Source organism: Simochromis diagramma, unplaced genomic scaffold (genome assembly GCF_900408965.1).
Source record: "Simochromis diagramma unplaced genomic scaffold, fSimDia1.1 OVJJ01000583.1, whole genome shotgun sequence".
NCBI lineage: Eukaryota > Metazoa > Chordata > Actinopteri > Cichliformes > Cichlidae > Simochromis > Simochromis diagramma.
Genome location: NW_024387285.1, coordinates 349,848 through 377,616, shown reverse-complemented (window position 1 = coordinate 377,616; position 27,769 = coordinate 349,848). Strand labels below are relative to the sequence as shown.

At 45.7% G+C, this 27,769-nt stretch overlaps 3 protein-coding genes across 10 annotated transcripts in view; 2 read left to right on the top strand and 1 right to left on the bottom strand.

Moving 5' to 3' along the window:
* Positions 1 to 7,263, bottom strand: part of kank1a (KN motif and ankyrin repeat domains 1a) — a 48,713-nt gene extending 41,450 nt beyond the window's left edge. Inside the window, exon 1 of one of the 4 annotated variants that reach the window (XM_040003640.1) lies at positions 7,057 to 7,263. The gene's annotated coding sequence lies outside the window, so the exon portion shown is untranslated. Of the gene's footprint in view, positions 1 to 6,810; positions 6,951 to 7,056 lie in introns of those variants that run through there. The other 3 variants (XM_040003636.1, XM_040003638.1, XM_040003637.1) reach the window with 3 other exon arrangements.
* A 75-nt stretch (positions 7,264 to 7,338) lies between these two features.
* LOC120716201 (fructose-1,6-bisphosphatase 1-like) lies at positions 7,339 to 15,678 on the top strand. 4 transcript variants are annotated; one of them, XM_040003646.1, is made up of 8 exons: positions 7,339 to 7,449; positions 8,585 to 8,686; positions 11,236 to 11,398; positions 11,859 to 11,951; positions 12,164 to 12,304; positions 12,406 to 12,552; positions 12,714 to 12,833; positions 15,078 to 15,678. In XM_040003646.1, the coding sequence occupies exons 2-8, from the start codon at positions 8,649 to 8,651 to the stop codon at positions 15,267 to 15,269; spliced, it is 894 nt and encodes a 297-aa protein (XP_039859580.1). In that variant the 5' UTR covers positions 7,339 to 7,449; positions 8,585 to 8,648; the 3' UTR covers positions 15,270 to 15,678. The 4 variants fall into 4 exon arrangements, with proteins under 4 accessions (XP_039859580.1, XP_039859579.1, XP_039859577.1 ...); XM_040003645.1 differs by lacking the exons at positions 7,339 to 7,449; positions 8,585 to 8,686 and adding an exon at positions 9,347 to 9,578; XM_040003643.1 differs by lacking the exons at positions 7,339 to 7,449; positions 8,585 to 8,686 and adding an exon at positions 9,697 to 10,545.
* A 585-nt stretch (positions 15,679 to 16,263) lies between these two features.
* On the top strand, positions 16,264 to 27,380 carry fbp2 (fructose-1,6-bisphosphatase 2). 2 transcript variants are annotated; one of them, XM_040003649.1, is made up of 7 exons: positions 16,264 to 16,563; positions 17,584 to 17,746; positions 19,032 to 19,124; positions 19,925 to 20,065; positions 21,154 to 21,291; positions 23,931 to 24,050; positions 25,728 to 25,875. In XM_040003649.1, the coding sequence occupies exons 1-7, from the start codon at positions 16,391 to 16,393 to the stop codon at positions 25,746 to 25,748; spliced, it is 849 nt and encodes a 282-aa protein (XP_039859583.1). In that variant the 5' UTR covers positions 16,264 to 16,390; the 3' UTR covers positions 25,749 to 25,875. The 2 variants fall into 2 exon arrangements, with proteins under 2 accessions (XP_039859583.1, XP_039859582.1); XM_040003648.1 differs by lacking the exon at positions 25,728 to 25,875 and adding an exon at positions 27,058 to 27,380 and having other exon boundaries at positions 16,269 to 16,563.
* The last annotated feature ends 389 nt before the right edge of the window (positions 27,381 to 27,769 follow it).

The window sequence follows — 27,769 nt, the reverse complement described above, 5'->3', positions numbered from 1 at the left end:
ACAGCTGAGCAGTGCCTTCAGGTAAGCATGTGTGAAGTCGATTACGCTTCATTTACTGATGTAATCAGATTTATTACTTCTGTATTGACCCTAAAAACAACTCGAGCACTGTTCAGGCTTTAATGTGGACTCAGCTGTAACTCGTATCACACAATGTCAGTGACTCTGGTCCTCCTGAATCAACACGCGGTAGGAAATAAAGTCCTCGTGGCTCTTCTTTAACCGCCTTCATCCATTCATCTCATCTCTCGTCTACAACCACTTCTTGTGGTGAGGCCACAATGCAACTGTGTAGTGCATCTCTCAGTTCAAAAACATGCTAAAAACTACAAGGTCACATGACTGAACACAGCATCACTCTGCAAGCGATCAGGAGGAGGTTGGTTTTGAAAGCACCCAAGAAAAACAAGTCACATCAGCCTGCGTCTCATTAAAGATGCCAAAACTTTTCAGACAGCTGCAGAGCCCCGAGAGTCGGAATGTGCCGAGTGGCAGCTGTAGACACAACAAACCCCCTCGCCCAGCAAACCCCGGCTGTACCCTTGAACCGTTCACACTAACAAGCAGATAAAGTGAATGACTTGTACTAGCAGCATTTAACATTACGTGCTCTCTGCAGTCAGAGCAACGACAGCAGCGTTTCACGCAGGTTTATCTCCCGAGCAGCTGCAGTAACACCGTCACACAGCGGCAGCATCTCCACACGCAGACTTCACTGCGTTCCTCCTGGATAATTTGTTTACACGCACATCAGCATCCACGTTCTGGTCAGATAATGGTAATGGCATGTGACATGAGAAATGTGTAAGAGCACGATCCAGGTTCATCTGAGCAGTTTATGTGCACCAACATCCCAGTGTAAATCTGAACTCAAACCCAGGTTACAAGCTCAGCTGGCTTTCCAAACCAGGGATCAGATGCTTACATGAACAACACCCGAACTGTGACTACGACCATGACTCAAGCTTCCTGTTCCCCACATCTCCTTCTGATAACATTCACTGGTCCCACCATGCAAACGTTAAAACCTGCACCAGCAAGTTTTAGAAACTAAACACAACTTAAAAAACCAAAACAATAATACTACAACAGCTGTATTGGTAACTGCTGCACCTTTTACTCACCTTCCTCAGTTAGAAACCTGTGAAAGCATTTCACAGAGCTGCAGCTGGCACAGAGCAGCCAGCGCTACCAGAGAGAAACGAGGGATTACAGCAGAGACGTCACCCGGCGCCGTCTCACACGGCACAGCCAATCGCAGCACGGCCACACAAACGCTGAACACACACACAGAGTAACCTGACAATAGCAGCCAGTGAGGGAGGCTGTAATATGAGCAGCACGGTGACCACTGGGCCGAGGCTCTCGGCCGTAAACAGCGGCATCCCTGACAGGGAACAAACTCAGCCCTTTCTGAGCTGCAGAGGATGATGGGAGATTCAGACCGAGAGCTGCCAGCAAAAAAAGCTGCACAAGGCAAAACTCTCAAATAATGAGCGCTAAGGTGTATTTTTAAAGTGCTTTACTGTACACTACTCTGCTCACAAAAATGGGCATCATCCATTTCCCTCAAAAAACAAACAATGAACCAAGAATGAAGACATTTGTATTACATTCATGCTAAGGTTTGTATGCAAACGAGGCTTGAATGTGTCCCGCGCACAGCTGGCTGCATCTCTAATCAGCAGGTCAGGTTCTGGCTAACGTGAAGCCTCGTCAGACCCCCGGACTGTGGAATGCTTCGACTTGACAAGCAGAGTCTGTGCATGCCTGCATAGCTGAGGGATTATCACAGTATCAACTGAGCCCTGAATCCCCTTTGCACCTGCCTTGTCCTGCTTAATGCACAAGAAACGTGTGGGATTTCTCGCTCCCTCCTCTCTGAGACTGCTCACCTTTCATTCATCAGCAGCTCTGAAAGGATAATGACAGGCTGCGGGTGAGACGTTTTTAAGAAGCGACGCTTCCCCCTGACGTGCAGAGCAAAGGATGTTTGGTTCAGAGGAGTCGAATGTGCCGCTGCTCCCCGCCTGCAGCTCCAGAGTTTTGTGGTTGGAACAAGAAGACGGGTTAATAGCTCGTCTCGTGTGTTGGACGCCATCGTTTCTGATCTACATGCACCACAAAAGGGAGTCAGCTGCCAGCGCCTGATGCACCATACAATAGTTCTTACTTTCAGTTTTAATGAAGTTTTCTCAAAGAATTATGAAATATGCTGTAGAAAACGGCTTCTGTGAATATGAGGAGAGAAGTTAGCAACAGTCCTTCACCAGCACATGAACCAGTGCTACACCTGCTGCAGGTGCTACACCTGTAAGCCACGACGGTGCAGGAACAGCTGAACTTTCAGAGCTTTTCTGCTCGGAAAACTGACGACATGGCTTCATGGACAGATGGTGGTCACCATGTGAACGACTCTATATGAAAGTCTTGGTGATGTTAATGATTCTGTTGGTTTCATCGTTCAGATTTTGATTTTATGACCATTTACCGAGATTTTTATTAGCAAGTATTTGTTCTGCTCCAATAAATATAAATCATATCAATAATATTCAAATTTTCACCTTGATAAGAGAAAAACTGCACAAATTAATAAATGCCACCCAATTATTTATACTTATTTTAACATAAAATAAAGGTTTTTAGTCATTTTTCTTAAAACAAAAAAAAACCCTCCAGTTATTTTATAATCCAAAGATTTCCTTAAACATTTATTCAAATGTTTTAATACCGACAGGTCCAAATGAAATCAAAGTCACATTTACTTCTATCCTAGAAGGTTAACAGACTCTTACACGACACGAGCACTGTGATCTGAAACCTCCACAAACAGGTGCCTGGAGTAATAAACATTTATACATGCCCTGAAATATTTGTGCGACTCGAGAACAAAAACTTGTTTACTAAAAACGAGCAAGCTGAAAACTGATTTCCCAGAATGCCACACTGGATGAGTGTGTGAGGCGTCAGCTCCACACTGGAAGAATAACTTCCTTCCCCTGTAAGGGTTGGTGTGTAACGGTGTTCCCGCTTTAGCCTCAAGTTCCACGCACCATCACTCCTCCCATCAAAGTGAAAATTAAAAACAATCATTTATTGCAAGTCTTGTCAGGCAGAGCGCGTTTCCACGAGGGCGTCGTCCCGGCACATTGATTCAAAAGGTCCCATCAGCACTGCAAAGATCGAGTTTTCCACAGCCGACACCAACACAAATATTAAGTAGAAGACCCCGTCACAAAGCTGCTGCTGTCCCAACAGCTCGGGTGGTTTAAAGAAACGAAGTCTGTGAGGAGCCGAAGCTGAGAAACAAAAACGTCTCATTTAAACTCTTAATTTCATAATGTCAGAGGTCAATGATCCTTATTGATCGTCTGTGATACGACGAGCATGTGACGACTGTGAGGGAGCATGAAAGAAAGAACGAGATTAACATACCAGGAAACAAAACATCTTTGTGAAACGCACTCCGAGGTTTAGGCAGGGTTAATCCCAGCCACAGAGAGCAAAAAGCTTCACTCCTTCATGTTCGCCGCAGCAATCTTCTACCCAACGAGAATCTCGCAAGTTGAAGCATGCAGAAATGAATCATCAGCAGGCGGAACAACATAAAACACTATCCGGGGCTCTTTGGCGGGCCGCTGACATTCATCGTGATAGCTCATGTGTCCGCTTGTTCTTATGCAAGTTGTCAGTGAAATTCAAAGTCACAACAACTTCACCTGGTTTGTTTCATAATCTCTGCAGGTAGAAGCGACCGGGATCATGTTTACCGTCGGCCTCGCCGGGCTGCTGAATCACCCAAAATGTTGGCTGTGCAGAATAACTCCAGCTGCAAGTCATCCATGCAAAACTACAACCAAACAATTAAGCATCTAATGCGTTAATCCCCAGACACCAAACATCTGTAGAAGAAACTAAATAATCTCACCTCTGCTTTAAGCATCAGTCCAACACACCTCACAGCCTCCTCTACAATCTGTGCCAACACACACAAATGTCTCCCAATCCATCTCAGGCCACTCTGACTCCATTAAGCTGCTAAATCCACAAGAACTGATTTGAAAAGAATTTCGCGCGGTCCTGCCAGAGCTTTGATCACCGCGGTAATAACTTCCTTGCAAATTTGCAAACAGCGTGGTGCCGACTTGGCAGCTGCTCCGAGCTGCTGGAAATCTGTGAGGACTCCCTGAAGATCGCCTTTACTTAGAATCAGCTATGCAAGCCTTTTCATTTCAGCCGGTCCACTGGTGTTTTTAAAAGGTTTTATTTACATCCAAAACTCATGCACTGTGAGTGGAGGTGCAGCACCAGTTTCATACCAGCCGATGCTTCAGAATAACTGCAACAACTGCCCAGAGAGCTGCAGGACGGCAGCTTCACAGCAACTTGAAGCTCTTTTGCTCATCTCCAGTGTTCCCCGACTCTGACTTATTCTTACTAAAGGCAATAATAACTCTTTGCCTTAACACTATGCAGACCAGCTGGGCTTCAGCGTCAGTCACCAACCAGAAACTCAATTTTGAGCCAGTAATGATCCCAGTTTATTGGTAAAGGTGGTTAGAAACCAGACAGTTTCATTGTTTAGAAATTAAAAAGCCAAGATCACAAATAGCTCACTGCAGAATGGGTGAGATTCAGAGAAGCTCATTTACAGAGTAAGCAGTGTCACCTTCATCATGTCCTTAAATAAAGCTGTGAATCATTATAGAGGCTTCATGGTGCCTGTATTTGTACAGCGCTTTACACATTCAGTCATCCACCCATTCACACACTGGTGATGGCAGCTACATTGTAGCCACAGCCACCCTGGGGCGCACTGACAGAGGCGAGGCTGCCGGACACTGGCGCCACCGGGCCCTCTGACCACCACCAGTAGGCAACGGGGGAAGTGTCTTGCCCAAGGACACAACGAATGAGACCGTCGGAGCCGGGGCTCGAACCGGCAACCTTCCAGTTACAAGACACACTACCAACTGTTGCCACAAACTGCCAACACATAAGTGCTACTTGTGTGTGAAATGGGGGCGATGGTGGCTCAAGAGTTGGCGGCTCGTCTTGTAATGGGAAGGTTGCCGGTTCGAGCCCCGGCTCCGACAGTCGCGGCCGTTGTGTCCTTTGTGAAACGTCTTATCTAAGATCTCCATGAACACATTTATATCCTCTCAAATGCATCTTGGGCTGTTCTTGTTTTTGCAGGAGGGGGCTCTTATGGTTTTAGTTTAAGTGGATCTTCCACTCAAACTAAAGTACATTTGATCTTGTAATAACAGGGCAGACCCCGAGGCTCATGTAGGTCCTCATCCCACACGTTAAAGCCGAGCAGCTGTGACGACTCCCTTCACCTCCAGTCCAGCCAGTAAGAGTGGTTTCTTCGGGGTTACCCAGCAGTGAAGCTTCACGTGCACGCACGCAAAAACTAACATTTTCAAGTGAACCCAGGCAGAGCAGCTTTATTTTTAGAACCAAAAACATGCAAGAGAAGCACAAACAAGACAAGTATGCACAGATGTTCAACCAAAACTAAAATTATAACTCAGCAACCCCCTCGAGATAAAATTACAGAGAAAACACCACGGCAAGGACTCCACAAAAAAACTGAACACCCACAAGAGAAGCGAGGCCAGTCGTGACGTGCAAGCTGCTCGCACAGAGCTGTGGAGTGGAAGTCATTTCCTCTAAACAAACAGGAGGGGTGGGAGTCGTAATCACAGGCGGGGGAGGCCACACGTCTGAGCAGATGAGACCCGGCTTTGATCCTGCGGATGTGAGGGTCGTCTCAGTCAGGCGTCATTTCACAGACCTCCACCGTATGTCCACGATACCGAGGAGGAGAGCATTAGAAATCAATAAGCTTCCAGAAATATCATTTTTATCTCATCTTCAGTTTATTCTTATGAAAATATGAAACAAGCTCCCCGCAGTGAAGTAAAGAAGACCTGAGCTGTTAGAGACACCGAGATGGCCCTTTAACCACCTTAAGGTTAGTGAATGACTCGCTAACCCTCAAACCCCATTAAAGCTGTTAATCAGTGCTACAAACAGCAAAGCAGCAGCTTTGAGAAGCGACTTTGCAGAAAGTGTGATGCTTTCTGCAAAGCCACAAAATGCGAGGCATTCGGGCCCTGAAGGAATGCTTTGTGTGGCCTCCTGGATGAAATCTGCACTTATTATCTAAGTGTAGACAAGTGGATCTTGAGATATGCAACAACCCCACAGTGGAAGCTTCACAAGGCCATTAGTCTTCCTCTTCACATATCAATTCCCCAGTGCTTCATCTGTACTGAAGAGTGGAAAGGCCTGTGAGCCAGGAGAGGATGAGGAGCCCTCTGTTTGACCCCAGCTCTTCACCAGCACAATGGGACTACCATCCAGGTCTGAGCCCCCCCCCCCGCATGAAAACAGGTAGCAAAGAAGGAAACGTGTCCAACACTAGTTCCATTTAGCAGCATTTCGGGGTTGCTGAGTGACCTTTAGAGCTCCACGGAGACTCTTTTGTTAAGAGCTCATCACGCACTGCGCTACGAGGACGCGGCTGTGGAAACAGTGCCACGAAAGACATTTCTGCGTTCTCGCGCTTGAGCTAAAGGTGTCCGCGAGCCTGTGGTGACACCTGACTTACACTGAATCCGAGCGAAGGCGGCTCACTGTGGATTTAATCGCGAGTTTAATGAAACTGGTCTCGAGGGGCGAATCCCCCTGAAAACCTCCGCCGTCCCTCGCCTCCGGTTCCCCGCTCTTGGAGCTCAAAGTTCAGCCTCATAACACCTGCGCAGCGCAGACGGAAGTGGAAAAAACACAGCGCCAGATTACCTGAAGGACTCCCAAACACCAGCTGACTTTAAATATAATCCAGCTTAACCAGCAGCGCTTCATGGGATTGTCTCGTCTGCTCGCTGCAGGACCACCTGGCCGACAACACGCACCGAAGACACGCTCAACTTACGTAATTAATTAAGCAGAGGGCTCGTGCACGCTTACACGCGCCCACAGAGACACCTGGGACAACTGAAGCACTTTAAAACACACTTTGTATTAGCAAAAGCGACCTTAACTTACCCCACGCTAACGCTTCCCGGGCTCCTTTGGAGGTGCAGCTCCTTTCCTCGGACTCCTTTCTGTGCTCGGGGTCGGAGTCTCGCAGGGTAAAAGCTGGGTAATGCGTTAACTTTGCGCAAAAGTGTGCAAAGCTCCAGTCTGTGCCCGCCGCACACGGTACGTCCCCTCTGCGCCAGCAGCAGCAGCCTCTTTGTACTTGTCCGCTCGTGTCTGGGCTCCAAGTTAACCCGCGGTCATGCGCAGTCGGTGCCCTCCCAGGAGCCCAGTCTGAGCTGATGTGAAGGTCAGTTAGAGGCACAGGTGTTGCTTTACCTGCGCACAGGGCTCGGCCTACTTACACTAGCTGAGTCACGAAGAGCAAACAGCGCGCTCCGGACTCACCTTAAAACTCAGGTAAACGTGTAGATTAATGCAGTTAGCGCATCGTTTGCTAACCAGTGTCTACACGTTGTGTCGTAAAACTGTGACCACACCGGGGAGAAAAAGACATGTACGTTACAAAGTTAAAGTTTTATAGTTTTAACTTACTATAACTAACGAAGATGTTTCTCTTCCGCGATACAATATAGAGCTCGGGACGATAGATGGAAGCGGCTTCAGTTGGCGCATTAATATCAAGTGTTCTTAATTGTTCTGTGTCGGATAATCTTATCGGGGCTCATTTTTTACGGTCTTTAAAATACTTACACTTTTAAATGAACCTAAATATTTAAGGCAGACACACGAATACCTACATGTAGATAAAAATGATCATTATTTCAAAGATACATGATGACAACAAGTTTCAGAAACGCATCCTCACTGCTTTGGACAGAGTCAGCGTCCCGCCGGAGGCTGCGTTTGCCCGACAGCGCCATCTGGTGACCAGTGGCGTTAACAGCAAAGAGAAGCCAAACTCCCTGAATCTAATGTGGTCTGTGGAATAAACACGCAGCACTGACAGCTGACTGTTTACCTTCATTGCACATTTAAAGCCAACGTCTTTATTTTGTTTTCATTAGAGAAAACAAATGTAATTAGACCTGATATAGATCTACTATTTGAACGGCTACTGTTGGCACATCTTTGTGCGCAAAACAGTCCCTACAGCTTAATAGCATAAGCCACAGTTTACAAATGAGTGAGTACACGGACGTGTGTCTACACACAGAGCAATTTGGTCTCACCTAAAACTATTTCTCAAATGGTAAGTATCAAAATTTGAATAAATGCTGATAATTACGCGTCAAATGTTAATTTAATGTATATAAATCGGATCGTTTTCACCTTTAAACGCTTCCTGTGCTGCAGGACAAACGTCTAACACTATCACAGATTGTTTAAAAAAAAAAAAACGCACATATGACGTCACATGTGCAAGCGTGCGTGTGTGTGTGTGGGGGGGGGGGCACTTTTCACGCTACCCGACCCACAAATGTAAGCTGCGTTTAAGTGCTAGTGCAGAACTGGGACATCTGGCCTTCATGGGACTGTCCTTTTCTTTTTTTTCTCACCCTTCTACTACAAAACCTATATCTGTCAATCACAGCCTTCATATGGAAGCCCAAGAAAGTTAACATATGGTTTGATGTGCTGCTGATGCTACCGGTTGGATGCTGGACGCAGCTGCAGGCAGGAGAACATCTCTGAAGTGAGTTCATGCTCAGTAATCTATTGAATATGTGGGATATAGATATAATCCCGGTCATCTTTGATAACAGCCGACTGGCTCTGAGAGCTTAAGGACTATTAAACAGTCAGTCATAGTAGATTTTTATAAAAGTGTGTTTGCTGTTGCTGAACTGTCAGTGTTTTGTCTCATCACCAAGTAAACAGCTCAGTTAGATAAAGCCTGGAGATGGTGATGAGTTTTAAGCTTACAGAGATCATTTTTGCTTGAAGTACTTTGAGGTCACAGATGCTCGTCAGCAGTGAAGTTTACTGTATGTTACAGAGCCACGTGAGATTAAAGGCTGAAAGGTTATAAGACAGAGTGCTTCATCTGACTCTTTTCATTACACTTAAGTCAGGTAAAGCATACACAGTCTGCCCTGAGTGAAAATCAATTATTATGAGTTATATTTGTGTTGAGATTCGGTGAGTTTATTCCACTGCACTGAACTGAAAAGCAGATTTACGGGTCTGAAATGTCACCAGTGTTTCTCTGTGAAGCAACGATTCAACATACAGGTATGTTTGAGCTGTTCCCATATCTTTATCTTCTGACAGCGTGACCCCAGATACATGTTAGTACTCTGGGAAACTGTTTTGTGGAAGATCAGATTTCCTCCATGGTTTTGATTCGGTCTCTTCTAAACTACACAAACATCCTTGTGTTTCCGTGTGTGCGTGCAAACGGGCGTACATGTTGGATTTTATTGAATGTGCAGCTTCGTCACATTTTGCCTTTCTTCCTCGGTTTTATTGAAACAGATGATGGACAGCTTGCTTGTGTGTCTTCAGCAGTATGTGGTAAAAACGGCTTTCAGCTCCACTGCAGCATCTTCAAGTGTCACAATCGCACTGAAGTGTTCAAGAGGAAGGTGAGACTTTCTTACAATAAGGACATGAGAGCATTGGAGTGACTTTTAGAAAAATCTTTCAACCTCAGCGTTAAAACACTGCAGACGTCATTAAAACTGTTCTAATGGAAGCTCATCGCACTACCACATACTGGACATGAGCACTACTGTCTCTGCACTGGCTTGTTTTAGCCTCTTCGCCCTGACTCACAGCATGTTGTACAGTTTCATGTTTGCATGAAGCATTTTCATTTGACTCGGTGTTTTCTACATGCTGGAGTTTCAGGAGTTCAGATCATCACTCCCACGCTTCTGTTCGACCTGATGGTTTTATGACTTCAGCTGATTTGCACAAGTTTCGCCATTCAGACCCTGACCGAGGCACTTCCGTAGCTCCCTGTGCAAAACTCGTCAGAGGTATGAAATGAGCATGCGAGCGTCTCTGGAGCCACTAATCTTTCCAAAGAGAAAATCCAGGGCAACACGCTGAAAAGTTCGTGTGCGCAAGAGGAATGTAAACGCTGACTATCGTGCGCAGAAACAATGCGTGTCCGCACTCCTCGTATCTGTGTCGCGCTGTCGCTCTCAGGGAACAAAAGTCTGGACTCGGGCTTGTGCAGCTCTCTTTGTTCTGCTCACATCCTTGTGTTTGTAACACTATCGTGTCATCGCTGCAGCGCTCAGTGTGCACAGCGGGGCCACACCTCTCCGCTACATACACTCCCCCCACGGCTGTCCACGCGCAGTTCCGCGTTGCTGCCGCATTTAAATCCTGCAGAGTTTCCTCAAACCCGCAGTTCCAGCGACTCACCGGCACCATGTCCGACAGCAGCACCTTCGACACCAACGTGGTCACCATGACCCGCTTCGTCATGGAGCAGGGCAGGAAGGCCAAAGGCACGGGGGAGCTGACCACGCTGCTCAACTCGCTGTGCACGGCGGTGAAGGCCATCTCCAGCGCTGTGCGCAAAGCTGGGATCGCCCACCTGTGAGTGAGCCGCGTTACACACGCCGTTCGGTTTGGAAGTAGCTGTTACGGCCCTGCCAGCACTGTTCCGTACTTGAATGCAGCGCTGTCTAAAGCCCTCAGCGGCACGCAGGGCTCCAGGGTCTCTGCGCCAATCAGAAAGCGCATACCTGGAACAGACACGCCCATTTTATGAGACATGCTTCGGTCCACAGGTGGTTATTACTCCGGTACTTGTTTTTTTTTTTTACCCCGAACCAGTCGGGGAACGGGCCAGCTCCTGCTCACTTCTGCATTTGTCTTTATTTCACCATCTCCGCTGGTTTATGTGAAGTAAGAGAACATGTTGCATGTTGTTCCTGCAGAACTGCGTCTCAGAGGAGTAACGAGTGTTTCAGAAGTGCAGCGTCACGCTTCTGTTACTCTTATTTATCCAGTCTGACTGAACAAGGAAGTCTCTGTCATTTAATTCCACACAAAGACGTCTTTGTTCAGTATCCAGAGCAGCCGCAAGTAGTCCCAGCAGTTTCACTCAGGCAGGCTTACTGCTTTGTTACTACCTGGTGGATCTGTGTGTGTGTGTGTGTGTGTGTGTGTGTGTGTGTGTGTGTGTGTGTGTGTGTGTGTGTGTGTGTGTGTGTGTGTGTGTGTGTGTGTGTGTGTGTGTGTGTGTGTGAACTTTTCACGCTCACTTGTTTTTGCTTTTTTCAGTTACGGCATTGCCGGCAGCACCAATGTGACGGGCGATCAGGTGAAGAAGCTGGACATCCTGTCCAACGATCTGGTCATCAACATGCTCAAGTCATCGTTCAGCTCCTGCGTGCTGGTGTCTGAAGAGAATGACAAAGCCATCATAGTGGAGCCAGACAGGAGGGTAAGTGTGAGACCAGGTGAGATATTTGAGACTTTGAGCCTAACCGGGTTTAACGCTCCAGGTTCCTCTAAGAACCCATCGAGCCTGAAAAACCTGATCTTATTTGTGTGGGACGTTTTCTGAAAACTGAGACGGATCATTCAGATATTTCTAAGTTGACCTTTTTAAAAGTTCCTTTAACAGTGAATTCCACATCATCCGGAGTGTAACATCCAGGGGAAATCTGCTTTGTAAAACCTTTGGAGCAAACTCAGAAACCAACTATTTTCTCTGACATCTGACAGTTGCATAGATACAGTCAGATTCGGTGATCACCAGGTGATCAGTGAAATTAGATAAGGCCTCAGATTCGCTGCCCAGAGGCGTTTCAAGGCAGCTGTTGAGACGCCTCTTTGTAGAAGTAACTCTCTCTTGTATATAACACGTCACATAGTCACTGCATGTTTTTCTACTTCTTCAGGGGAAATACATCGTGTGCTTTGATCCTTTGGACGGCTCCTCCAACATCGACTGTCTCGTCTCCATTGGCACCATCTTTGCCATTTACAAAAAGGTACTAGCACAGGGTTAAGAGCTTATGATGAAACTGGTTTGTTCTTGATTTAAAAAGTTAAAGTGTTGGCAAACTGTTTGTATTGGATTTTACAGCTGCATCACTTGTAGATGTTTAAAGCAGGGACTAAACTGATTTTAATGCAAACGCTCCACTGATGTCGAATCAGCCAACAGAATCAATAATGACACGACTGATGCCGTTTCCCTCAGACCACAGATGATGAGCCCTGTGAGAAGGACGCTCTGCAGCCCGGCAGGAACCTCGTGGCAGCGGGCTACGCCCTCTACGGCAGCGCCACCATGGTAGTGCTCTCTACCGGCCAGGGAGTCAACTGCTTCATGCTCGACCCGGTTAGCGCTCTTTTGAAGGTTTCGCGTGTTCCACATAGAAATGCTGCAAACGGATTTTATCTACAAACATGTTTTTGTTGTTACTGCTTTTTGCTCTTTAGGCGATCGGGGAGTTCATACTGGTCGAGCGGGATGTGAAGATGAAGAAACGAGGGAAGATTTACAGCTTGAATGAAGGTTATGCAAAGTACTTTGACCCTGCTGTCACAGAGTACCTGCAGAACAAGAAGTTCCCTCAGGTAACGCAGGTGTCCAGACATGTTTGTCTCCAGGGGGAAATTCATACATTCCAGCAGTATCCACAAACATGCTGGATATACAATAAACACTAAATACTAATAATGCACACTGATGTATTTTTACCGTAGACCTCGTCACTAAGCAGATGTTGTTTTTGACGCCCCTGTAGGACGGCAGTGAGCCCTATGGCTCCCGCTACATTGGCTCTATGGTGGCAGATGTGCACAGAACGCTGATGTATGGAGGGATCTTTTTATACCCAGGAAATACGAAAAGCCCCAAGGGAAAGGTAAGGTCCTGCAGCTGTATGTAAAAGATGGATGCAGTGTAGGCGTCCGTGACATCAGTGCTGTAGCACCTTAAAAAAAACTTGGAAAACGTGTAAAAACTTGAGTTCCTCGATTGGCCCCTCAAGGCTGGGATCAAAATCAGCTCAGTTCCCACAGATGATTACAAATGATTACAAGCAGAACTAATGTCTACAGTGTTTTTGTGCAGGTACATAGATGGTTTGGGGTCGATAGTTTGTCACTCAGCTGCAGGTAGAATATAGGTTTTTAAACTCACCCACTCTGGTAAAGTTTAAAGTCCAGTTAGCTGAGCGACGGATTTGCTGTCCGCCTTCACAGATTTGAAGTGTTGGTGCTGTCGGTGCTTTTTGGAGCATTTCTATTTGAATTATCTGACAGAAACTTTGACCTGCTGTGAGTTACAGATCATTCCACAGCATGTCTTTATCCTGTCTTCCTTCTCTCACCCCAACCAGTCACAGCAGATGGCCCCGCCCCTCCCTGAGCCTGGTTCTGCTGGAGGTTTCTTCCTGTTAAAAGGGAGTTTTTCCTTCCCACTGTCGCCAAAGTGCTGCTCATAGGGGGTCATATGATTGTTGGGTTTCTCTCTGTGTGTATTATTGTAGGGTCTTCCTTACAATATAAAGCATCTTGAGGCGACTGTTGAATTTGGCACTGTATAAATAAAACTGAATAGAATTGAATTCCAGTAGTTTGTGCTTCGGTTACGTTGGTTTAAATGAGCATTTCAGTCTGTTACTCTGCACTAACTGGCAGATATTATTTATGGCTGATGAAATCAGCTTGCTCACTTTGACATTCTGGTTCCTGGTTCTGAAAAGTGAAGCCGGTACAGCCAGAGGTCTGCAGGAAAATGCCCCCCTGACCTGAGCTGGCCGTAAGTTTGACTCATACTGAAGAAAAACCATTTAGTAAACTTTGGTCATTCAGGAGGATTAAGCAGCTCCTCTGTAACGGTTCCTAAAACCAAAAAACACATCCGACAGTAGGGCTGCACGATTTTGCATAAAATGAGAATCACGATTTTTGGCTTAGAATTGAGATCACGATTCTCTCACGGTTTTCTTTTCCAGTATAAATATTTATTGCACTTATTAACTGCACATCAACTTCGTAACAGTTGAGACTGAACATAAAAACAATAAATAAACATAAAAACAACAAATGTCTCACGTTTTGTTGTTGCCAAATGTTGTACTGCTTGAAATTCCGTCTCCACCGTTGCTCGACGCTGCGTGTATAGAGCAGGTAGTGCAACAATAGAAAAATAGTTGCGGGACGGCACTGTGTAGCGTTTGTCTAGGGTGTTGATCATTTTCCTAAATCCCTTGTTTTGCACAGTGTTGATGGGAGCCATATCTTTGGTCAGGTGATAAGTGATAGCCTCCGTAATTTCTTTGTGCCTGCAGGAGTTCGACGTGTATAGGGAAGCGCTGTATAAGGTTCCTGTTATTGATGTTTGGGTGGTTGACCGGGACGGATTTTCTCCTGTCACTTTCTCGTCATCCCTGACGTGCTCTCCTTGTTTTTTCCTGCTAATTTTAGCGTCACACGGCACAGCTTCTGCATCACGTGGTATAAGGCTCCGCCCTTGTCATTTGTTGAGCAAGAAGAGTGAGCGCTTGTTTTCATGCAGATTACGTCCCGGATCAAAATGCGGTAAAATCGTCGTCGTCTTTTTTTTTTTTTTTTTTTTTTTTTAAATCGTTGTCATTTGGAAATGAGATCGCACATAAGTATGAGTCGAGATCGCGATTTTCTAACGATTAATCGTGCAGCCCTAACTGACAGTTTAAATGTGCAAAAAATATATGAAATTACACTAAAAGGCCTGTTTATGAACTATTGTAGCAGACTGTCGATTACATTTAAAGCACAAAAAGAAGATCTTTACATGAACAGGAGGAATAATCTCTTCTAGAAAGTCCTGGTCCAGTGTTCATTTGTGACTTTTCAAACAGACTTGGAAAATAAACCATCTATCTGATTTTTTTACGGAGCCCCGCAGGGGACATGGGAGAAAAAAAATTAAGACGGTCTTTTGCGAGATCCCAAGTTTGTTTTGCGAGATCTCGCAAAAGTCCGTCTTAATTTTTTTTTCTCCCATGTCCCCTGCGGGGCTCCGTATTTTTTTCCTTCAAGCACTAAAATGCTGAACGAGCCTGTGAGTTTTCCAGACTTTCTCATGAGCACTTACACCTTCCCTCCCCTCTCGCTCAAAGCTGCGCCTGCTGTACGAATGCAACCCCATGGCCTTCATCATGGAGCAGGCGGGCGGCATGGCCTCCACGGGCTTCGAGAACATCCTGGACATCCAGCCCGAGAGCATCCACCAAAGAGCTCCTGTGGCTATGGGCTCCAGCGAGGACGTGCTGGAGTACATCGCCATCTGCCAGAAACACGCCAAGAAGTGAGACCGCACGGGACTCACACAGCGGTCCTCCTGTTGGGATGCACGTTACTGCCTCTGTAATGATGGTTTTTATGTAAAAATGGGTTTTAAAGACCAAAAATGTGAAGCGATTTGGAGGCACAGTGTTTTCATGCCACGTTAGCGCTCCCATTTTTAAGCGGTGCTTCATAAGTTCACATACTGCTAAACAAAAGCTACCAAAGACCAAACATGTGCCAAAACACACAAACGCACTTCAGTCTGAGACCTTTGCTCCTCAGTTTACCTCCAGTTGTGCCTTAAATCAAAGACACATTCCAGATGTGCAAAAGACCAAAAACAGCCTCTTTGCAACCAAACGTGATTCTTTTATTATGTGAAATAACAGCTGTTTGGAACAATGAAGTCTCTCAATAAATGATAAGAACGAGTGGGTGTTTGATCATTTCAGACGTGTGTCATCATCTCACAGTTATTCAGTTTGTGTCCCTCGATAATATCTTGAAATCTTCAAGTTAGAGGCTAAAGTTCAAAGATACTTATTTCAGTGGAGTCGACCTTTAAGCCGGGGTCAGCTGAAGCTCAGAGAGCCGACTGACATTTAAAGCTCACTCGAGCTGCTGTTGTGCTAAAACACGGCTGCAGAATCGAATCTGTGTCCCCGAGCCCGTAACACAAAGACACACAACATCAAACTGAAACAAATACTTCAGCTTCTTTTTGTAGCAGCTGAAGTGTCTTAAACCTTAACCTCGAAGTCAGCCGTGATTATTTTTGACTGTAAACCTGGATGCATGTTTAGAATCTGCTGCAGACCTGCTGTCAGGTTCATGTGAGGTTAAACGGCCCAAAGAGCTGCCACGTCACCCCAGCCTCGGGCGCCTGTTGTCAAACAGCCTGTAAACCTGTTGCCTAAATGAATTAAAGAGCTGATAAAAGTGTTGTGCAGGATTAAAGCGTGCCAGTCTGCAGCTGACACCCGACACCATCTCCACGTACACACCCGCTCTTCCACTCGGCTGCGCTCACAAATAGATCAGCTCAGCTTCACAGTTCTGGGCACGTAAAGGACGAGGCTCATAATGAGGAGGCTCACTCGTAGCTTGCTGCCCAGCTGGAAGGACAGAAGAACCAGGATCCGGCATGTCGGACCAGTCGGCGTTTGAGACGGACGTATGGACCCTGACCCGGTTTGTCATCGAGACGGGGCGCCAGGCTAAAGGGGCGACGGGTGAGCTGACCCAGCTCATCAACGCCATGCTGACGGCCATCAAAGCAATTTCATCTGCTGTGCGTAAGGCAGGCTTGGCCCACCTGTGAGTATCACCTACGTACAGAGACAGTTCAGCATGCGGGGACAAAGCTGTGCGTGAACTTTGCTGTTGGAGGTCGGCCTCCGTCACAGAGCTGGTGGAGCGACCGGCTGTTTGTGTTCAGTGTAGGAGCCGTCACAGATAAATCTCCTCTGATTTCAACACTGCACAATAAGAATGAACGGAGGCTTTGTGCTGGATAGAGGTCGCACCGCTGCAGTGAAAGCAGCACACACAGCTTTGTGTGATTTCAACACTCTAATCGTGACTTTAATAAAAGATGGTGCAGTGAAAGGACGGAGCTGTGCGCATTGTTAAAATTCTTTAAGGGCAGGGGTGTCAAACACGCGGCTCCGGGGCCAAAACAAGCCCATCTGAGGGTCCGAGTTGGTCCGCTTCACGACTGAAGTGTGAACATAGCAGCGATTTTAAGATCTGGACAAATGGCTCAAATCATAAAAGCATAAAATGATTTAGTGTGAAGTCACAGATCTGCTGGTCCGACCGACTGGAAACATTTACCACATTTATTTAAACAAAGCTAGTTTTTCTGAAGACATGTCATCATTTTTCATTGGTTATCTTATTAAAAAGTGTCCATGTCTGTCATATTGTGCAGGAGTGTCAGTGGTGCAGCCCGCCTCAGGTCAACGTGGGGTCGCAGGCGTGACCCTGACAGCCCGCTTTACAGTTTAGTGTGTCTGGTTTGTTTAAAGCTGCAGGCGGAGCTCACGAGGATCCCAAAGCACCGCCTGCTGACATCGTGCCCGCCCGTGAAGAAAGCATCATCATCAGAGAGCTTACATAACCAATCACAGCTCAGCTTTGTTGGCAGTGACTGGAGTTCGCCTCACACGTGATCTCCAGTTGAAGAAACCACTGTGGGGGGAAAAAGCAATAATGACGAATTTTTCTGTGACTAACTGAATTTCTCTGCTCAGCCGGATGTGAGCAGGTTTGCTCTCAGTCAGGTGTCCTGTGTGTGGGCGTGGCTAACGTGTGGCTGCTGATTGGTCCGTGCAGGCACGGTCTGGCGGGCGCTGTGAACGTGACGGGGGACGACGTGAAGAAGCTGGACGTGCTGTCGAACGACCTGGTCATCAACATGCTGCGGGCCTCCTACAGCACCTGCTGCATGGTGTCTGAGGAGAACAAGGAGCTCATCGTCACCCCCCAGGAGAAGAGGGTAAGCAGCCACCTCACAGCCAGGTGTCTCTGTTCCACCCTCACAGGTGAGTCCATCTTTATCCTCTGATGAATCACATCGGTGGTGATGGGCGTGACCTCGTCCAGTCAGTCAGGACTGGTGTGACACCTCACCACATCTAAGCCGGGGAGATCCAGCTCAGTATGAAGAGAAGATTTTGCACAACGAGGAGCCGAGCTGTGGAGCATCGAGCTATTTTACAAGCTTCAAGGTTTTCTTTTAATTTGTCACCATTTTAAACCAGACAGTCGGTCCGTGTCTCATAATCACAGCACTCAGATTAAATTCAGTCAGCACAATACAGCTTTGTGCTGTTAGCTTAAAACTCAGTCAGATTTCTCACACTTGAATTGATTTATTATGGCAGAAGAATTCAGTTAGAGTATGAAATTTAAGGTTGAGGAGTAGTTGTACAGGCGGATGTCCACAGTCCGGAGTTACAGAGAAAAAAGAAATGTTCCTTTGTGCACATATTTATGGCTCTAACTGTATTAATCACCCACAACATCGCAGGTGGACGAGTGAAACTCCTGAACGACAGCTGTTGGATCTGGATGTTTGAATGACGTCATGCATGTTCTGTCTAAGGAGCTCGGAGACAAAAGCCCTGTGGGAGTGTCCCCAAGAGGGTCATGGACCCCCTATTGATCCTCCACCTAACTGTACGAGCCACGGTGTGAAAACGGGTGCAGGTCACAATCAGCCAAGGTTGCAGGTGAAGCCCAGCCCCAGGCCCAGGATGTGAGTGGGCGTTCAGGCGTCTGGCAACGATCTCAAAACTGGATTATAGATGACAGACGGTTGGTGTCATAAGCCCCGCCCTCTGTTCACAGATGGCGTTCACAGTGGACATAGATGCTTCTTTCACTCCTCTTTCAAACCATCCTCTCTGTCCAAAATGTGAACATTGGCATCCTCAAGAGTGACCTTTGACCTTTAGATGCAGGTGGATGGCCGTGTTCTGTACTAATCGCTCACCGGCTCCAGTGGTGAGCGAGTCATGTGATCAAATATGTGGGACGTGTTGGTTCTTTCAGTGGCTGTAGTGACGCATTAATACAGCACACTGAGTGATAAACACGTTATTCTGAAATAATACGATTCCAGTCTAACAACCGACACTTTGTTTATTTCCTGTTTACTTCCCGTCTCTGCCGCTCACCCCCAGCACTGGTTTTAGATGGATGCATGACTCATTCACTGTTATTTGGAATATAATTTATTATTATCGTCATATTTCATTATTTAGTGTGTTTCTCCACAGGGGAAGTATGTGGTCTGCTTCGACCCTCTGGACGGCTCCAGTAACATCGACTGCTTGGCGTCCATCGGCACCATATTCGCCATCTACAAACGGGTGAGTCTGAGCTCAGAGTCTCGCCGAATCATCTGCATCACAAACATTTTGCTCCCGAGTCAAGGAAAACAGCCAAATCCTGGTACTGAATGAAGTCATAAGTATTTCAAACCATCAACAGTAAAATATCTGAGTACATTTACTGTGATTACTTTAAATATATTTTCATTATACAGCTTTTGTGCTATTAAGTTATTTATTAGTTACTTGGGTAAACAGTCGCGCATCAATGATGCTGTGCAGTAATAACAGGACACACCCAGTGTCCACTATATTAAGATTTCCTGCGTCTCCCACCACACGCCTTTTTATCGATCACTCCGCTACCACGTTTTTCAAAATCCAGGAAATGTTCTCATACTGTGAAGCTGCCGTCTGTAACAGAACCATCTATGTTGCTCAAACACACCTCGAGTCTTTAAAGGCTTCTGGGATTTTAAGAAACTTCAGATTTCTGCAGGGTCGAGGTGCAGTAACATCCTGCAGACACAAGAGGGCGCTGCTGCCCAGCTAAACCTGGCTTCTGAGCGCTTCTGATTATTTACAGCTGCAGCCTGCTGAGCTTTTTCAACATTGCACAAAACCCAGACCCAGACAGGCCTGCGTGAGGTTCATACCATGAAACCTGGTGTGATTCATCCACATGTTTTATTCTGAAATGAGAAAAACGTTAATCTGATGTCAGTTTGTGAGTTTTTGGTCGGATGCTACAGTCTTTGTCCACTGAGGCACTCAGTCTGTGAGCAGTTTGCAGATAATCTCTCAGGTCTGCTGTTGTTTTTCCCTGCTGTGATGTTCAGATCTCAGAGGGGGAGCCCACCGAGAAAGACGCCCTGCAGCAGGGCAACAACATCGTGTGCGCCGGCTACGCCCTCTATGGCAGCGCCACCCTGGTGGCCCTCAGCACGGGCGCCGGGGTCAACTTCTTCACGCTCGATCCTGTGAGTACTGCGGTCACAGGTTTCCACACCTCCACAGAGCACCACGTGACGTTACCTGAAGGGCCCTTTTCTCTCATGGCTCCTTGTGTCAGTGATAATCTCATAAACTCGCGGTTAATCCCTCACAGTCGTGCTTTTCCTGTTTCTCTGGTTTATTGTTTCTGCCAAAGAAAGCAGTCACGATGCTGTCAGTCATCCCTCGTGAGGCACATCTGCACAGTGGAATCACAGGACTGTAGACACGCGTCAATCCTTTTAGCTTTGCCACAATGTTTCTGGCACCTCATCTCTGATTAAATCAGTTTACATCATCTCACTTGTGTCACATTCTGGGTTTCAAAGGTAAAAAGAGTCTAAACAAAGATCACGTACACATCTTCTCATCATTTTTCAGCATCTTGGGTCTTCTTGTCTCAAATATGCAAATTTCCTGATGCTTCCTGTTTTACTTCCTGTCTGTCTGAGTGTTTTTATTCCTCTCACCTGATGCCCTCCTGTTTCTCGTTCCTCCTCGTTCTTCAGTGAGCGCACGAGTCCCGTCTCCCTCTCTCTCTTTTCCTTCCTGTGAGTTTTCCTGTTTCAGCCTGCGTCCTTCATCACGTCCTGCTTTGTGTTTTTGTCTTTTGTTGTTTAGTGAACAACTTTGATTAATCAGCTTTTCAATAAACTTCACTTTTTCTTTGATATTGAGTTTTTTGGTCTTTAAAAACATTCTGATCAGCCTTTTTAAAAAGCAGGTTTAGTTCTGATATCGTTGAAGAAATGAGTTTTGATGCAAACAGAAATGTAGGAAAAAGAATTTAGTCCAGAAACCTCCGGAGGTCTCGACAGCTGGAGAGAGTAATGTTGTCCTGCTGAGGAGGATTGTTGTCCTTTATCAGGTATCATCAGTGTTTACAGTCGTGTGTAATGCGGCACCTTGACTTTGTAATTTAAACACCTGAACTCTTCGACCTGAGGATTTTGCTCTTAAAGGAAGGCACTGGCTAACATCTGGATTTGATCCTTTGGCGCTGGTTCACTTCTGCTGATGTTTTTCTATCCTGATCATTTCTATTGTTTCCACTGAACGTCTGTTTTCTTATCAGGCCGTCGGCGAGTTCATCCTGACTGAAAGGAGCGTGAGGATCAAGCCCAAGGGGAAGATCTACAGTCTGAACGAGGGCTACGCCAAGTACTTCCACCCCTCCATCAATGAATACCTCAAACACAAGAAGTACCCCGAGGTAAGAGCGCGCACGGCGTCCCACTTACTCAGAGCGCGTTGATGGTTTTAAATGTGATACCTTTAACTGAAGCTGCAGTAGAAATGCGAGCTATCGACCCACAGAGCATCTGTTCAGGTCTGCGGGCTCAAAGCTGAATCTAACACTCCTGCAGCCACAGTTCACACACAAGCAGCTGCTCGCACTCGTCATGTGAGTCCTGACGAAGCATCCGCAGGGCTAGAACACATTTACAGACTCACAGGCACAGAGAACATGTTTGTTGGTCAGTCTAGTGTTATGGTACGTGTATACTTCACCGTTGGACTTGCTCAATAAAACCATTTCGTTTGCTTGTTGGAGAAATTACTTCAGCCCTACATGCACATGCAGTGCATTCTGGGTGATTTACAGTAAAATACTCTCAATGCATTTGTGTAGCGAGAGCAGGTAGAGGTTACCTATGCCCTGAAACATGTGACGGGCAGTCAGCGGAGCGTGACCGGTCGGTCAGGCTGTAGGAAGGAGTGGCGGCTCGGTCAGCTGAGCTGCAGGATGGTGAAACAGCTAATGTGAGTGCACATCCTGTTCCTCAGGAAACTGCAGGAGCTTCTCAACTGGAAACTCTGCCTGCACACGCACACTCAGCACTTTGTGAAGCCTGCGCTTGTCATGAGCGTCCTCTTCTTCAGCCCGGGATTCGCTGATGCTCTCGTTTTCTCATTTCAGTTTCCTTTGCCTTTGATTTTTCCTAAAAAGCAAAAAAACCAAACCCTCCTATGTGCTTTTAGAATAACTGAAAACTCAAATTAAAAGTGGTGCATTGTGTCACGTGTGAGACATGACTCTGTCGACGCTTCGTGGGTTTGATTTCAAACACAAAGACCAAGAAACTCCACACAGCAGCTACAGGATGAACGTCTCGTCACACAAAAACAACCTCTGTGGGATTATGTGTATTAAATGTAACGCTACCATAACAAACTAGCACTCTTACATGTCCACACAGCATAAATCACACACACACACACACACACACACACACACACACTAAGGTTGGGTATATTCGAGGGTGGTTTTGTGTTTTTGTAAAAGTCCATTCTGCACACGCTGCAGTTCCCATCAGGCCGAGTTTGCGTCACAGCAGATTTTCTGCTAATATCTCTTCTGTGAACACTCACTGTCATTCACATTACACATCACACAGCGCATCATGAGCCAGCACAATCCACCAGTGACCACAGAGTTACTCACACACTCTGTTTCTTTATGAAGCAGCAGATCTTCAGTCACGAGGTTAAAGTGAAATCAACACTTTCTGAATGCCGCGCAGGGAAGTTTTTAGTCTCTGCTCCTTTTTTAAACCCGTCAGTTTCTCACCTGCATGAAGGATCGTTTACAAATGTAACGTCTGCATTTGAAAAAGCTTTATTTGTTTACAGCGGAGCAGCCGTACAGTCAGGTGACCAGATTTCAACACTAAACAAAACTCGCTCTGATCACTGCTCCCAGATCAGCACCCCTGCTGCTCAGGACGTCTCTCAGCATTAATATGCTTCAGATCATAAATCATACGTTCACACGTCACACCCTCGATAACTTCCCCTCACTCTCTGCTCACTGCTCTTTCTTTTGACTTCGTTATTTTATTTTAGGTAGTTTCGCTCGAGGTGGATTTTTTTCTTTTCTTTTCTTTTTGATCGTGTGTCATGTTTGGGAAGCCCTGCTTTACTTTGCACACACACACACACACACACACACACACACACACACACACACACACACACACACCCTTATGGGATGTGACTCAGCAGGCACATGACTCTACATCACGTCGTGCCGGTCAGAACACGAACCTCGCTTGGTGGGAACTCCACACACCTTCGACTGCTCGCGTCACATGACGTCGTCACATTTTAACCTGTTAAACAACAAATTCTGAGAATAAAGTTCACTGAGAAGAATATTTAATCACAAATGTAAAAGCAGACGTTGACGCCGTGAAGCGTCTGCCCGTCTGTGCGGGCGAGTGCTGCAGCTGCTGCAGGTGGACTTTGACCTGCCTGCTGGGCTTCAGTCACTCTGGTTCACTCGTGTCTTTGTGTGCAGACCAGCTTCATTCATACAAAAATCCCATTTAATGTGTTCTTGTGTAAAAACCAGACATTCAGAAGCTGTTTCAGTTTTACAAAATATGAAATGTGATGCAAATGTTTTTGTCCAAAGTCATTTCATTCAGACGTTACTTACAGGTCAGTTTTTAAAATGCACTGGTAGTGATAAAGCTGGAGTGTTGAACTCAGGTTTGCCACGCTGAGACGCTGGTCACATGACGCTGTTGCTCTACAGCTCTTTGTTTTTAAATGGTTGTAATATCTGTAATATACAGTTATTTGTTGGGGCTGTTTTTACCTGACAGTGACCACAGGAAGTAGATAAACTAACGCTTTACATCCAAGAATTAGCCAACATAAAATACCAGTCAAAAACTGGGAAAACTGTAAAGGTCACAGAATCTCTGGGAATGCTAATGCTAATGCTAATGGAATCTGTGTGTTTAAATTTATTTCTTAAAATAAACCAAAATGTGATGTGGAGCATAGAAAATGTGAAAGTCACATTTAGTTTAGTGACATTTAAGATGAATTTCTCTCCTGCAGGACGGCAGTTCGCCCTACGGGGCGCGATACGTGGGCTCGATGGTCTCAGACATTCACCGCACCATCGCTTACGGAGGGATCTTCATGTATCCGGCCAATGAGAAGAGCCCAAAGGGAAAGGTAACCACTGAGAAGGCTGCAGCTGTTCAATGGGGACTCGTTGTGCTTTTGAGTGGCTTTGCATGATTTACCAATCAGAATAATGCTTATTTATCTTACACTGGGCCTTGGTGTAGCAGGTGTGCCTGACATGAAAGTGATATCGACTCTCACTGACATCACGCAGAGCCCAGAAGAGGAAAAAAAGTTTTCAGAGCAGTCTGAGGTTTTGGCTCTCGGGGATTTCTTGCTTATACACTGAACTCATTATCTGAATCTTTGGCTGTGTTTAGTATCAGCACACATCAGTGTAACAGTGTGAAGAGCAAAGCAGGTCCCCTTTAATGGGTTCACTCCACAAAAGAAGAAACAAACGTGTGTTTCAGTTTTAAATTTGTTTTAACTCCAAAAGTTTGATTTAAGTTTTTGCTCCAAAATGAAATGACTCTGACTGTGACGTGTGACCAAACACTGCCGTGGATGTGTCCGTGGACTAATCCAAGGTTGTCCTGAGATAAATGAAGCTCAGAGGCAGCAGAGACTGGTGGTAAAGAAAACCCACAAACCTCATGTGTCAGTGTGCATCCAGGCAGCTTCCCTCTGTGAGCGCTTCGAACACAACATGTCATATTTCCACCATTATTTCCTGGGCAAACACGAGCTACAGCTGCTGAGCGCCAGTTTCAAAAGCAACAGCAAATAACTAAAATATAAATACTCTTAACATATGATAAGATGTAAACTGAATACAGGGGAAATCACAGGCAGCAGGCAGCTGTGAACAAGCCTGTGCGCTGCAGTGAAGACGGGAATATGAAACTCAGACTGTCTAGTTTCAGCACATAGTCACGACCTGCTCGTTCACTGCGGGTGTTATTATTGAAATACTGACGAAGAGCATTTAAAAGTAACCTGGAAACAAAAACTTTCACATTTTGGCCAAATTTAGGGTGTTTTTTTAATGCTTAACAAAAGCACCACGTAAACTCCCAAACATGCCCCCCATCAAAAAGTTAATGTCTTTCACAAGCAGGTGTCTGAATTCTGATCTGACTGATGTATATAGCTGAATGTAACAAATATAACACTAAATGGTTAAATGTATTTGAATAGTGCTTTACACATCCACCCATTCACCCACTGGTGATGGCAGCTACATTGTAGCCACAGCCACCCGCCACAGAGCGAGGCTGGACCGGCGCCACTGACAAGGCAACGGTTCTGCCCAGGCAACGACCGAGACTGCCAAGCCGGGCTCAACGGCAACCTCGATACAATACGACGCAACTCTTGAGCACGAGCGCCCCCTACCTAGATCAAATCCCAGCTGAGAGTTTTATGGGGAATAGAATGCCTCAGCGTGCCATAGCGCTCCAATAAAGACACTCTATATGACCTTTGGAGGTGAAGTCTGTTTCAGACACCGAGGTGTGAATCTGCACACCGTTTATTGCCCCACAAATCAGCGAAGGGTTCTTTCATAAGTCAGCGTGTGGACGGACGCCTTCCAAGCTCAGTGTGACGGTAGGAAAGGTCGAGTGGCGGTTGAAAGGTCACGAATCAGAAACGGTTTATGTGGATTTGATGGACACAAGAAAAGGAAATGCAGCCACAATAAAAACTAAGAAACTACTCCACTTCCCAATTCTGAGAGAATTTTCTTCCTTTTTTCTTGTTGTCATTCTCTAATATTGCCAGGAATCAGCCCACTACATGTGAGAGTCAAAGAAAGAAGCGTGTCTCAGAAACAGATGAGTATCCGCTCTTTTAGTCTGCTGTCATCAGCTGTTTCCAGGTCCAAACTCCGCTTCAGGTCCCAAAGTCACACAAACACTGTGACATCACTGAGAGTTAAACTGTCTAAATTCTTTCATCTTCAATAAAATGATCAGCGTTCTGCTTTACCAGGTGTAACAAAGTTTAACATCCAGGCATCCATGAAAACAGGATTTATTACATTTAATGGAGTTAGAAGTTAGCAGGAAGTTAGCTCGCTAGCTTCCAGCTAAACATGATATAGCATGTTGTGACTGAGAGATTAATGAAAGAATTCAGACGTACAGCTCTGCTGTCACGTCCAACATAAATGAAGACAGAAACTAAACAGCAGTGACGTTTGTAGGGCTAGCTGGTATATAATGATGTGCTACGTGATCGCTAGCTACACAGCTATGTTAAATTCAAATTCAAATCTTATTTGTCACGTACACAGTCATACACAGTACATATGCAGTAAAATGCTTAAATAACTGCTGTGACCTAAAGAAAAAAAGGACTATGGATAGGAAATAAATATGGAAATTAAAAAGGGTAAATTTAACTGGGAAAGAATAGAATAAAATATATAAATTAAAGTTGAAAATAAGATAACTGTACATAATCATACACAATATAGAAATATATAAGAATGTATGAGGAAATATAGAACAATAACAGCAGCTGAGCAGAAACACAGTGAAGCTGGAGGATGAACGCTAACTTTTTCCCACCCGGTAAAAGTTAACAGGAGCGTGTTCAGGTTAAACAGATACGAAGCATTAAAACATGTTAAAAACACAACAGCCTTAATAAACATTTGGACCCGGATGCAGGGTTCATACGTCATCACTTAGATGACAACAGATCGCGCTGGGACCTGTGCGTGCTTATTATGTGAGATTATTGGTGCCTCTGATTATTAGTCTGGGGTTCGTATCCCGTTTGTTGCGTGTCCAGAGTCCAGCACGCATTCAGCTTTTTATCCGTGATAATTAAAAACTAAACATGAACACGAGTCTGTCCTGATGATCGCCTGCGACATGTTGGTGGTCATCTGCAAACTGTAGCTACACAAAACTGGAAACGTGCTGTTGTGAGCCTCGGCTGCCCACTGTGAGGTGGTTATCAGTCTCAGAGTGAATATTTACCATCTTTAGAAATGATTCAGATTCCAGCTGTGACCGTGTGACCTTTAGCTGTAAACAGCTGCGCTGATCTTTTCAATATTAACGCAAGTACTTGTGTCCTTTTTTTCTTCTTCTCCTTGAAGCTGCGGCTGCTTTATGAGTGCAACCCCATCGCCTTCATCATCGAGCAGGCCGGTGGCCTCGCCACCACGGGCACTCAGAGGATACTGGACGTTCAGCCTGAATCGCTCCACCAGCGGGTGCCCTTTGTCGTCGGCTCACCTGATGACGTCAACGAGTACCTGTCCTTCGTCAAGAAGTTCTCATAAAGCTGCGGGAGCTTCGATTGGCTGAAGATTCTTAAAATGTGGTTTTCTCACAGTCGTGACCTGATGTTGTTTTCTGCTTTAACGGTAACAGCTAAATATTCAGCTTAACCTTAAATAATTAGATTTATTAACTGTGACATCATGATTTATGAAAGCGCCTGTGTTGGGTCATATATGCTGCATAAAAACAAAGAAATATGACACCAGAAAGAATCCAGGTATCACCGTTTTTGACTCTTTTTTGTGCTCAGAGGGACTTGTGATTTTAGAGTTTCCTCCGCACGATCGCAGGGCCTTTAGCTTCCAGCTGCAGAGGCCACTGTGGTTATTTAGTGCTAAATAAATAATAAATTAATTAAATAGAAAAGTGAGAATTCAAATATCTTTAACAGTTGGCCTTAAAATACCACGAACCAGTCCGACAGCAATCAGCTGGGTTTTTGTTTTGTAATCTAAAGCTATCACCATAATGTTGCTAGCATGAATGTTAACTGAGGTTTTATCCTTGTTAACATCTGGTAATCAA